The following is a 13,071-nucleotide window of genomic DNA, read 5'->3' as shown; positions in this document are numbered from 1 at the left end:
TGTTATAAGAACAAATCTATTTAATAACCAAAATCAAAGTTTCATTTTTTTATTGCAAGCACAAAATCCAGAAGCAATTTCATAATAAAAAACATAATTAAATATATTCTCTTCTTTGAATAGAGCAATCAGTTTAACCATCATTGCTTTTTCTTCCTTGTTGTGGAAATTATATATTTCTGTTTGCACTTAATAGTCTTTATAAACTTTATAAATTATTATCATTTAACAAAATTTACTATTTTTTCAGATTCTTTAACCTTAAAGATAAACACTTTTCATCCATTTTAAAGCACTAAACTTTTCTTTAAAAACATTTCTAAAATCAATAAGTTTTAACACATCTTTTTTAACTTCCTCTTAATATACAGACTTTAAAATTCATTTTCAGTAATATTTTACAAGCTTTAAAAATTACTCAAAATTTATATATGAAAGAAAAGTACTATTTTCAAACTCATTTTATAAACACAAACAAAACACAAGCTGCATTAAAGCTTTGTTTCAATTACACAGATCAGGCCAATTAAAATCCAACTCCAATTACCTCATTAAATTTAAATCCAAGTTATCCTTTCTTCTTGCATACATCCATTTTGACACTAAACTTTATTTTAAATATATATATATATATATTTAGTTCTACGCGGGAGGAAACCCGAATGACCGAAGATCCACATATAAACACCCGCGAAAACCTCAGAAAACATATATATATATATATATATATATATATATATATATATATATATATATATATATATATATATATATTCATTTTAAATACTTGAGTCCCAGGTTTAAACATTTAGAAAACCAATAAAGCTACTGAACTTCAGGATAGAAAAGAGCCTTTTTAATCACTGAGCTTTCATCAACCTCATTAAGTTTAAGTCACTCTTTCCAGCTTATCTTCATAGAATAAAATCTTTTTCTCCTCTGGAATGTCTATCAAGTAATTTATAAATTCTCTTTTTCTCAGGGATTTCTCTCCTTTTTATTAGTTTATAATATAAAATACAAAAAAGTAGGAAAAATAGGGGAGGGAAAAGGGAAGGGAAAAGTGTAGAAAAAAGGGGAAAAAGAAAGAAAAGGTATTGACTTCTGACTCCTTTTGGTGCAGTAGCATAGGATAATAACATCAAACCTCAACTTTTTACTTTTACATAGTAATATAATATAAACTAGCCATTTCTATAACAACAAACCTATCTAATTGGTAAAACCCAAGATCAAGGTTTCATTTTTCCCCCACCTCCAGCACAAAGTCCAGAAGCTGTTTCCAAGTAGAAACAAAAGTAGTTGTGTGTTTTTCTTTAATCAAAGCAGTCGGTTTAGCCCGTCTCTGCTAATTCTATCAACTTCTGCAGCCAAGGATCAACTTTTTCTCAAGGATTTCTCAACCTTGTTAGTATCCATGAAGAAAAAGTCCCAAACTTATCCTCTTGAAAGTTGCAGATGTTCTTGGAACTCATCTTTCAATTGTGTTGGGAGGTTTATATTTAAATCATCATAATAAAGATTGGTGTCAGGATTATATTCCAAGATTGTAATTGAGTCTTTTGCATTGTCAGCTACTTGTGAAATTTCCTCAGTGGTTTGGTAACTTCCTACACATAATTGCATCTCTGAAGTAATTTGAATAGGGTTTTTTTAATTTCCTTGGAACAAAGCTGGTCTATAAACCTATTTAAGAAAATTTCAACTACATCTCTAATAATTTGCTTCTCCATCTTCTTAACTCCCTCTTTAGTCAAAGAGTAAATGTTTTGTAGATCACATAAGAATTACTGGCCAATGAAGATTCATAAAAATCAGAACGTTTTAGCCACGCACAGTTAAGCAGACCAAGCTACAAATTACTTAAAAATAATAAACTAAAACCACAACTTTCTACTCTTATATTTCTCCATCAAAGTTTAAAAAAAACACTCCACACTTCCTTATTTTTGTTTGTCTTCAGCATCCTTCTTCCTTGTTGTTTAACAATAAAGAAATCCTCAAAATGGCACAGATCTTCAAAAAGGAATAACAAGCTGTGGTTAAAGAGAGCCTCTCTTAGCTTATTAAAGATTAATTGTCCTTGAAAGTGATTAAGAAATGAAAAGCATAACTTATTGTCCATTTGAAAAATAAATTCCAAAACAGCTGCCTTTTCAACAACATAACCCTAACCCGCCCCCCCCCAAAAATGCTGGCTCACGAGCTCACTCCGAAGCACACCTCCTGAAGCTGCTTGCAGATCGATGCTATATGGAGGATCTCGTGGAATGATTCTAGGATTCTCCTTAACCCAGGAGTCACATAAACTAAAGCAGAGGTCCCCAACCTTTTGGGCACCAGGGACCGGTTCTGTGGAGAAAGGTTTTTCCAGGGACCAGAGAATGCGTGGTTTTGTGTGCTGCCTGCATCCCACAGATGGGGCTTTGCTTGTATGTGCAAACCAGTTGCTGGCATGCCAAGGCCCGATACCAGTCCATGGAGGGACCCCTGAACTAAAGGAATGCCAGGTCCTTCTGGTGGTCAGTTGAAAAAGCTACAGTCCAGAGAAAAGCCCTTAAAGGGGCCCCAGGGATCTTTTCCTGGGCGTGTGGTCAGTTGGCCTTCTTCACCAGAAGAAAAGAATCTTTCTGTTCTTTTGAAATATTTCCCCATTCATTCTTATAGAACTTTTCTAGTTTATAAATATTCCAAGGTGTCCTGGCATATATTATATGTTTGAGATCACCCTACAATTTCTCAATAATATTCAAGACAGAAGACTTGAGAAGATTATTTCCAAACTTTTCTCTGTGTTTCCTGCAAGCATTCCACAGTGTTGTCTTAACTGAATTATCCAGCTACTTTCCAGCTTCAATATCTTCCATTATATAAGAATATTTCTGAGCCAGAAAAATTCTGCAAGGACACTTAATCATGGGTGCTTAATTTTTTTCACACAACTTTGTTTATTGTAAAATAGTTTGCCTATCAAAGATTCACACACTATTGTAAGTCATAAATTGTGGTTTATAAATTGCAATAGCTAGGTTTATTGCGGGCAAAAAATGAAGCAAAACATTCAACCAATACTTTCATGTGTTAGTAAGTTATTTGTCTTTATATTGCACACATACACCGTATATGCACAAACATGCATTCACATATTGATCATGTAAACAGTTAAAGCCACATCCCAGAAAAAAACCCACATATTTATTTTTAGTATTAAATTGTATGGCTCGTTTCCTAGGATAATATGTTGATCCAATTTTATAAAGTATGATTAAAGCCTGATAGATTGACTGTCCTGGGTTATTCCAAATTCTGTCTTTATAGTGTGTATGTGAACAAATGAATTTCATTCTAACAAGGCTGTTGAATATGAAGCTTCAGATTACAGATTTTTTAAAAAAAGGAATAAAACAATCTGAAAACAGTCCAAAAAGGTCATTAAGAGATCATGTTACAAAAATTATTAAAAGTTATATCAGCCTGCTGCTATGTATATTGAGGTTAATAATTTGTAACTTGTCAGAAAAAAAACAGCCTTTTCAGTTCAATCAACATCCAAGAAAAAAGTGGTTATAATTTTGAAATAAAATCCCAATCAGGTGCTTTGTTTTTGAATGTGTAACTTATTTCCAAACAACACTTAGCATATAACATGAGATTAAATATCCATGGTTTGGTCTCTGATGCTCTTTGACGATTAAATAACATTACTGTTGTTAAAAATTTGCATGCAATATATATTTTAACTTGTAAAAATCCTAAATGAATGCACTTCTATGTGCTTTCCCTGTGATGGAATTTTTAAATTTAAACTATAAAAAGGGAGAAAAGTAGCATTCAAAAGAATTAAGTGTTCCAGTAGAATTCAATATCCAATATTCCAATTAAATATTGCATTGAAACTCATCCATGTTTTCTTTTCTTCTAACAGATAATCCTGAAATAGTGAACAGGAATGGAATGGAATGTCAAGAGGCCTTGTTGAGAACAGCAAAGCATTGTTACTGTACATACAACTCTGTCTCTTCCTTAACAGAATTGCCACAAACTGCATGCTGAATAAAGAGTTTATTCATCTGGACAAAACACACTTAAGAGCTAGTGCTGCTATATCATGTATGAATATTAAGATGGTATGCTTAGTATATTCAAAACTAATCTAGTTAACTACCTGATACCAGCTGTGATGGTTCAAGACATACAAGGGTAATATTTTTCTTTTAAAGGTTTTATATAACATTGTTTACTTCTTAGGAATATTGTCTTACCACCATAAAATAGTGAATGTAAGTTGTCCCATTCATAAATCGCAGGGTTCACAGTTTTATGACTCTTTCAATGTTAGCAATAACTGATTTACATTGGCCACTAAATCCAGGATCTAACTGCATGAATAGTTTCCCATGAGAGCTGTTGCTTTGGTTCCATGTTTCTTCAGCTGACCTACCTGCACCCCAGTTTGCACAGAGAAATTCTTTTGAAACTGGACTTTTAAAAGTACTTTGTAATGCTGCAAAGGAGAATCTGGTTCCAGAGATGTAGGCCAAGGGAATTTTTTAAAAAAAATTACTTTGGCTATATCAGTGCCACTAGTTGCACTGTGATGATTGTTTGGTGGCAAAATAAGTGATGCAGTAGTGGAATCGCCACTAGAAGTTCCAAACAGAGTAGTTTTCCTGGCTTGGTGTCCTTCGGATAAGTAGGATTTCTCCTTCCAGCATATGCAATCAGCAAAGCCAATGGTCATGCTGTGGGTAGGTGGGTGGTTTGGGAATCAAGGGAGTCATAGGAAACCTAGGTTAAGGCACAGTCAATTGGATGAAGCGGAAACAGAAGATTTAAGGCAGAAGTGGGGGACTGTGGCCCCTTTATGACTTGTGGACTTCAACTCCCAGAATTCTTGAGCCAGCATGGGTGGCTCAGGAATTCTGGGAGTTGAAGTCCACAAGTCATAAAAGGACCATAGTTCCTCAGTCCTGATCTAAGGTAAAGCACAAATTGCAGCAACGCACAGAAGCTGCTTTGGGATATGTATGGAGAAGTTATATGGAATCACAACATTCTAGAATTAAACCAAACCTTTGCACAGTATGATTTTCATACCCCTAACAAAAATCTTGACTATGTTATTTTACAAAGAGAGAATATTTTTTAAAGAAATCTTTGCAGAAGTGCCTAAATTTTGTCACATAAAACTTGAAACTTAAGTGACACTGCAGTCTATAATTGAATCTATGCCAAGTGATTCAGCTTTCAGATTTGCAATCAGGTTACCAAAAATCATTTGTTATAAAATAACTTCCCAGTTAAATAACGAGGCTACAGATTATATAAGATTATATGAAATTCTATTTCAACTCAAAACTCAATGCAGTCACTGTAAAAGCTAATAAGTGACTTTAATATAGACAATTAGGAAAATATAGAAAAGGATATAAAAAGAGCTTCATTTTAATCCATTGTTACTACTGCCATATTTTTAAAATATAATTTAAAAAGATATAAACAGGCTTACAACAAAGAGAAAGAAACTAGTTCTTTTAATTGTTTATTTAAAATCTTACTTTATGACGCAGAAATGCAAAGTTATGTTTAATACAGCTGTATTAAACACAGAGTGTGTTATATACAGCTGTATATTGTATCATATATAGCACATGGGCAAAACAGATTTTAATATTTACTTTTTCAGAACTGCAATGATTTACAAGGCAGTTATATACATTTGACTAAGATTTTTTGTTTGGAAAGTTTCCACATTGTTGTACCAAATACATCAGATTTAATGTTTTGTATATTGCACATATATCACACAAATATATAGTTTTTAAATTAACGTTTCTAAACAAAAACTTGTCTAAGAAAATATGCATAATTATTGGAAACATTTTCCCTTATGAAAATTATAAATGATTGCAGTATTTTAACTTAGGCTTTTCAGATTGATATGGGTTTGGCAGCATTGCCTATTCTAAGAGACAGATCTACTAATTTATTTTTAATAACTTTATTTTTCAGTATTAATTTTGTGTTTCAAATGTCTAATGTTGTTTATATAACAGTAGTTTGATCATTTAAAGAGGAACACATACACCCAAAAATGTTATGGAAAACATGTTGTAATCTTGCATTTATTTTCATCTAATCTGTGAGAAAAATGTATGCAACCTTTGTTTTTACTTATAAATTTGTCATTATAACTTGTTTGTTGACTTGGCTGTTTACTTAACCTCTGTGCTAGTTAAGAATTTTTTTAATGATCCATTTAACTATTTGATAGATTATTCAACAATATGAAATGGCAAATTGTGTATGCTTAAAATATTTAAACTGTAGAAAACATACATAAACATAATACATTTAAACAATTATTTTCTTAGAATCACTCTGATATTATTTACTTTATTGAGAAACAGATTTTTAAGACATTTGTGAGTTTTTTCCCTGGATAATTATTAAATTATTTCTTCCAGATAAAAATTAAGTTGATCTCCCTAGGGATATGCTGGAATAAGAGGTTTAGGTATTTAAAGTACGGTATGTGTCACAGAGAATGTACAAATGGTAAAAATGACATTGACTATGATAGATATCTATACAGTCCACTTTTGAAAATATATTTCTTAAATTGTCCCTCACCTCCCCATTACAGATTTTCGAGGAAATATTGATCCATTTCTCTCTGCCACATTATGGTCAACAATTCCATTTTTATTGTGCTCAGATTCCACCTTCATGAACAGGTTGTTTTGTTGTTTTATAAGCATATTAACATTCCTCTGCTTTGCAGAGGACAGTATTACTTGATTTCAGTCCTATCTAGTTTTTTTTAATCTTTAAGCATTTGCATAGAAGTATTGTACTTACTTTGACAAGTTTATTTATTAATTTCAACAGTTTCTAAATTTTGACATTTAAACAAAACCAAATTAAACTTCATTCCAACATAGTCTTTATATGAGATCACAAAACAAGTCCTGTTCCTGTCCTACATTTGTATGTATTTGTGGGTATACATGTGCACACACATATGTACATATACATATGTATATGCTGAATTATCTGTGAATGTGTATGTCAGATGTAATGTCCACTTGCAAAAGCAGCTTATTTCTATTAGTTTCAGCAAGGCTATCTAGGACAGCAGAAATTATGAAAGTTTAGACCTGCTCCATATGAATATCTGTTTCCAAAGAAATATTTACTGGTCTGAGCTCTGTTCTTTCACATCCACCACACTTTATTTAATCTCCGTGCTTCTTGTTTTGAGTCTGTATTAAATAACAGCCTAATAATGAAATATTAAGGGCACAGTTTTATTTATTATAGATTAATTTTGTAGAATACATTGATTTGGGGATGAGATAAAACTTTTTGGGATATAAATGTTATTTGCCAACATTTCACTTATATTTTGAAAAAGAATGCATAATAATAGAAAATGGATGGCATAGATATATATATATTTCCTTTGAAGCAAATTGACCAATATAATATGCTAACATAGAAATTGGAGCATAATTTCATATTATTTGAAAAATGTCTGTACTTTTTGTAAGGTCTTCACCAAAATATCTTAATCTATCTATACAAAATTATTTACACTGCTAACAGTTAAATAAATCCCTCCCATTAATTCATGTCATTAACTATTTAGAAGCATACATACCCTTTTATAAGTGTGTTGAGATATAATTTAATTAACCTGTGTACAACATGAAAATAAAAAGAAGCCTTTTAAAATCATTCCAGTATATCAGTTTTCTCTATGAGACAGAGAAGCAAAATGCTTGAATGGGAAAAAAATGCATCTTGTTTGGTTCTGATAGACGAGGACTCAGAGTGGTTTACAATGGAAGAGTTTATTCAATACACATAAGTCAACTGACTACTGTCAAATGTTTCAAGCTTTTATAGTAGAACTGTTTAAACTGTAACCAATCATCAAACACTATTTTCCCGCTTCTTGTTACTTTAACCAATGGTTGCACCAGAATCTCCCGCTTAAAAACCCTACTTTTGCAACCTGCTATTTTCCCTGTTTGCAACTATTTACAGACACAACACCCCTTACCCCCCAGTTGTTGTTAGTTATGAACATAATCTTTTAAATATTTTGGTGGCCTATGAACTCTTGAAGGGTATCTATTGCTATGGATATTAGAGTAGTTCCTATCTGATTGTCTGCTTGGTTGGCTTCCTCTGGTGGACCTGGACTTTTGGCTAACTGGCTCTGACGCTTCTCTGTTAACACTTTGTGGATGTTGTTGTGTTTGCAGATCAGCTATTGCTGGCCTACTCAGAGGGGGCATTTCCCAGTCAATTTGACTATGTTGTTGTTGGTTACCTGTGGACGGGTTATTTTGCATTTCTGCTTCCCCACTATCTGGCGTGTTGTTATCAATAAGCCTTGATGCAAAGCTTCCCCCGTGAATACCATGATCCCCTTCAACTGGCATACAGCCAATAGTTCTCTTTCTTAGCTGATCAACATGTCTTTTGCTGATCCTATTCCCTTCCCCCTCAATAGTGTAAGACAAGGGACCCAGTATTTCAGTGACCACCCCTGGGACCCATTTGTCCCCTTGTGCATAATTCCTGGCCCAAATTAAATCCCCAATTTTAAATGATCTGTTTGGAATGTCCAGTTCCGCACTTGATGGAAGTCTGTCAGGATGTAACCTGTCCAATTTGGTGGTTAGTCTCTTTCCCCACCTCATTTCAGCTGGGCTTTTACCAGTAGCCGTGCATGGGGTCGTATGTTGGGTCAGCAAGAATTCGGCCAGTCTTTGGTGCCAGTCGCCACGGATGATTCTCTTTAATGCGTCTTTAGTGGTCCTCACATTTCGTTCAGCCAAGCCGTTAGTGGACGGGTGGAAGGGTGCTGATGTCTTGTGTTTAATCGAGTTGGCCCTGAGGAAATCCTGGAATTCAACAGAAGTGAATTGGGGCCCATTATCTGACACAATTACATCAGGTAACCCATGAGTGGCAAAGAGGCCCCTTAATACTTGTATTGTTTTACCTGAAGTTAATGAACTGACGGGTACTACCTCTAGCCATCTAGAGAAACTGTCCACTACAACCAGGAAGGTTAACCCTTGGAAAGGTCCAGCAAAATCAATATGAATCCTGGACCAAGGATTCCTGGCTAACTCCCACTTATGAGTACGTGTGTGTTGCTGCTCAGGCCTAGAACGTTGGCACAAATAGCAATTAGAAACGCATTCTTCAATGTCTTTGTCAAGTCCTGGCCACCACAAGTGGCTCCTAGCCAATGCCTTCATACGTACTATTCCCGGGTGCCCCTCATGTAGTTCTAATAAAATTGTGGGTCTGTGGATTTCGGGAATGACCACACGGTTTCCCCATAGTATGCATCCCAAATGAGCTGACAGTTCATCCTTCCTTCTAAAATAAGGAATGTACTTGGCATCTGGGTTGGTATTAGGCCACCCACTAAGGACCCAGGCCATAATTCTCTTTAGAGTATGGTCACTATTTGTTGCCACAGCTATATCTTTAGCGGTTAAAGGCCAGTCAGGAATGTCCTGAAGGGACATTATTTGTCCCACAGGGGCAGGGTCTTCCTCAGTGATATTTAATGGCAGTCTGCTAAGGGCGTCAGCATGTCCCATGTCCTTGCCCGGTCTGTGTTGGAGAGAAAATGAATATGCTGAGAGGAAAATGGACCACCTCAGCATTCTGGGTGACATGATTTGGGGTGTCTGTTTATCCGTGGTAAACAGTCCCAATAGGGGTTTATGGTCAGTGAGTATAGTAAAGTTCCTACCATAAAGGTAATCATGGAACTTTTTAACTCCTGCCACGATTGCTAATGCTTCCCTATCTATCTGTGCATAATTCCGCTCTGCTTTGGTCAGCGTCCTGGAATAATATGCGATTGGTTTTTGGATACCTTGGTTGTCCAAGTGGCTGATAACAGCCCCCACACCATAAGGTGAAGCATCGCATGCTAAATAAATTGGTTTGTTTTCAATAAAATGGGTTACTGTTGATTGGCTGGAAAGAATGTCCTTTAATGTTTGGAAACTTACTCTATGTTTATTAAGCCACTGCCAAGGGGTCTTTTTATCTAAAAGTCTATGGAGGGGTTCTGCAATGGCAGCTTTGTGTGGCACAAATGTATGGTAAAAATTTACTAAGCCAAGGAAGGCTTGCAATTCAGCCTTGTTTTTAGGTTCAGGAGCCAATTTAATTGCTTTGATTTTATCTGGGGTAGGATGAATTCCATTTTTGTCTATCCTGAATCCAAGGAATTCAGTGGACTTAACCCCAATGCAACATTTTTCCTTTTTTAATTTCAGTCCAGCCCTCCTAAATCTTTCCAATACCTGTTCCAGCCGCTCTGCTAATATTTCTTCATTTTTCCCAGCTATCAAGACATCATCAAAGTAAGGGCATACACCAGGTATGCCCTTTAAGGTCCTCTCCATCACTTCTTGAAAGATGCCTGGAGCTGCTGCAATACCAAATTGCAGTCTGTGGACTCGGAACGCCCCCTTGTGGGTAACTATCGTCTGAGCTTCTGCAGCCTCTTCCGAAACAGTTAATTGCAAATACGCCTGCGCCAAGTCTAACTTGGCAAACATGGCGCCGTCCTGTATCGTGGCGAGGACCTGCTTCACCGTCGGGACCGGGTAAGCATGTTTTTTCATTCCGAGGTTCAGGGTGGCTTTGTAGTCAGCGCAGATCCTCACGTCCCCATTAGGTTTAAGGGGTGTGACGATCGGCGTTTCCCACAAACCACCCTCGACTGGTTCTAAGACGCCTTGGCCTACAAGCTTGTCGAGCTCGGCCTCGATTTTTTGCTTCAGGGCGAAAGGCACCCTTCGGGCCTTAAGCCTGATGGGTTTAACCGACGGGTCTAGATTAAATTTAATTGGGGGCCCTTTATATTTACCTAGAGACCCATCGAATACGTCTGCAAATTCATTGCAGACTGATTCAAGGGTCTTATTTTTAATAACTGAATTTATTCCCCCAATCCAAATGCCCAGGGCAGGGAACCAGTTAAGGCCAATTAGACTAGTCCTCTGACCCTCAGTAACTATCAAATCTAAAAACCCCTTAAACCCCTTAAATTTAACGCTAAGGGTAATCTTCCCTTTTATTTTTATTGGGGTTTTTTGAAAATCGGTTAATTGGATTTTTGTTGAACTAAGTGGAATTTTTCTTCCACTTATTTGTTCAATCCTTTTAAGGGTTTCACTGGATATTATGGACACTGAAGCCCCTGAGTCTATTTCCATTTTGCAAGGAACCCCTTGCAAATGGACTATGATTTTTAATTTTCCTTCTGGAAAATTGCTATTTTTTCCTTTCCTATTGCAATTGACTCGCGCCACCTCCCCGCGGTTTGGAAATTTAGCCCTCAGTCTAGGGGTCTCTTTGCCACTATAGTAAGGGGTTACCTTACCTTCGGGCCACACATCGACTTCATTAAGACGATTGTCGCGTGCACGACTCCTGCAGATGGCTTGGATGTGGCCGATCTTCCCACACGATCTACATCTGGCGGTACGGAATCGGCAAGTGGCGCGGGGATGGTTGCCTCCGCAGCTGCCGCACCGGTTGTCATTGTCGCGCGGTCTCGTTGTGGAGTCTCTCCAAGGTCGTTGGGCCCCTGTCGTTTGTCGTTGCCGTGTTGCGGGTTGTTGACGGCGGTTCGGTTCAGGCCCCTCACTTCTGGATGGTTTTGGCGCCATTTTTCCGAATCGTCTGGAGACTTCGGCGATGTCGTCTTCCCACTGTTGGTCCACCTCCCCGCAATCCACATAGCCTTCTTGGTTGATCTCGGCAGACGCTGCCATGCTACTACGGGGGGGGGGGTCGCGATACCCGGTGGATTCGTATGTTAAGAGTTCATCGAGCACTTCCTGCAAATCGCCGGTGGGTTTGGCGATTATTCTATTTTGCAGCTGCTCGTCTCGCAAGCCCAGTACTACTCGGTCCCGAATTCTTATTTCCAAATTATCATATTTGCATCGTACTGCGGCTTCCCTGACGGCAGCAACGAATTTCTGGATTGATTCGCCCGGTCTCTGGTTCCTTTTTTCAAAAATACGACGCCAAAAGAGTTCAGATCTCCTAGGCGTGAAATGTACCTTTAGTTTGGCTAACAGGTCAGCATACGGGACACTTGAGACCGGCTGTGGTTGACAAAGTCCTACAGCGATCCGATATACTGGTGTGCCGCAAATTGTCAGTAACGCTGCCGCCTTTTTCCGGTCGTCCGTAATTCCGTTCACAAGCAGGAACCCTTCGACCTGTCCAATATATTCTTCCCAGTCCTCTGGGAAATTTGGGTCGAATTCCTTCAAGGACCCGATTTGCGCCATTCGGAGAATTTTTCTTTATTCCGCCGCGGCCGCTCGGTTGACTGTGACCTCTTTCAAATTTGCCGCCTTAGCGCAGCTGTTTCGCCAAATCTTCTCTGGTCTTCCGTCTATCCCACCTTCGTCGCCAATTGTTTGGTTCTGATAGACGAGGACTCAGAGTGGTTTACAATGGAAGAGTTTATTCAATACACATAAGTCAACTGACTACTGTCAAATGTTTCAAGCTTTTATAGTAGAACTGTTTAAACTGTAACCAATCATCAAACACTATTTTCCCGCTTCTTGTTACTTTAACCAATGGTTGCACCAGAATCTCCCGCTTAAAAACCCTACTTTTGCAACCTGCTATTTTCCCTGTTTGCAACTATTTACAGACACAACACATCTTTTTTCTGTTAAGACAAATAAACAGAATAAAATTTAATTTACTTTCAGACAATGGTGCCAAATATCCTTAGCATTTTCAGTTTACAATGAAGCAGCATCATACAGTACCAGTATCAAATTTCTCTAGGTCTAGGACAAGAAATTCTTCCCTCAGGTTTTGGTGCTTGATACCAGCTACCTCAAAGTACTTTAAAGCTGATGTTGTTCTTTGAAAGGAAAAAAAAAGCATTGGAATTCCCAGAGGTGATCATTTCAAAAGTTGTGGACATTGTTTGGTTCAACGGGCACTGAATGTTTGTGCCCAACAGGGCTTTTTTTGTCATTGAAC

General features: G+C 37.1%; 1 protein-coding gene across 3 annotated transcripts in view; it reads left to right on the top strand.

The window, feature by feature from the left end:
- Nucleotides 1–7,694, top strand: part of MBNL2 (muscleblind like splicing regulator 2) — a 63,304-nt gene extending 55,610 nt beyond the window's left edge. For all 3 annotated transcript variants that reach the window (XM_081327984.1, XM_081327983.1, XM_081327982.1), the window contains one exon: nucleotides 3,926–7,694. In XM_081327984.1, the coding sequence (XP_081184110.1) occupies nucleotides 3,926–3,940 (15 nt within the window). In that variant the 3' untranslated portion in view covers nucleotides 3,941–7,694. The remainder of the gene's footprint in view (nucleotides 1–3,925) is intronic.
- The last annotated feature ends 5,377 nt before the right edge of the window (nucleotides 7,695–13,071 follow it).

This window comes from Vipera berus (assembly GCF_964194415.1).
Source record: "Vipera berus genome assembly, chromosome: 4".
In the NCBI taxonomy this organism is placed as follows: domain Eukaryota; kingdom Metazoa; phylum Chordata; class Lepidosauria; order Squamata; family Viperidae; genus Vipera; species Vipera berus.
The sequence above is the reverse complement of the archived record's forward strand: the minus strand, read 5'-3'. Positions and strand labels throughout refer to the sequence as shown.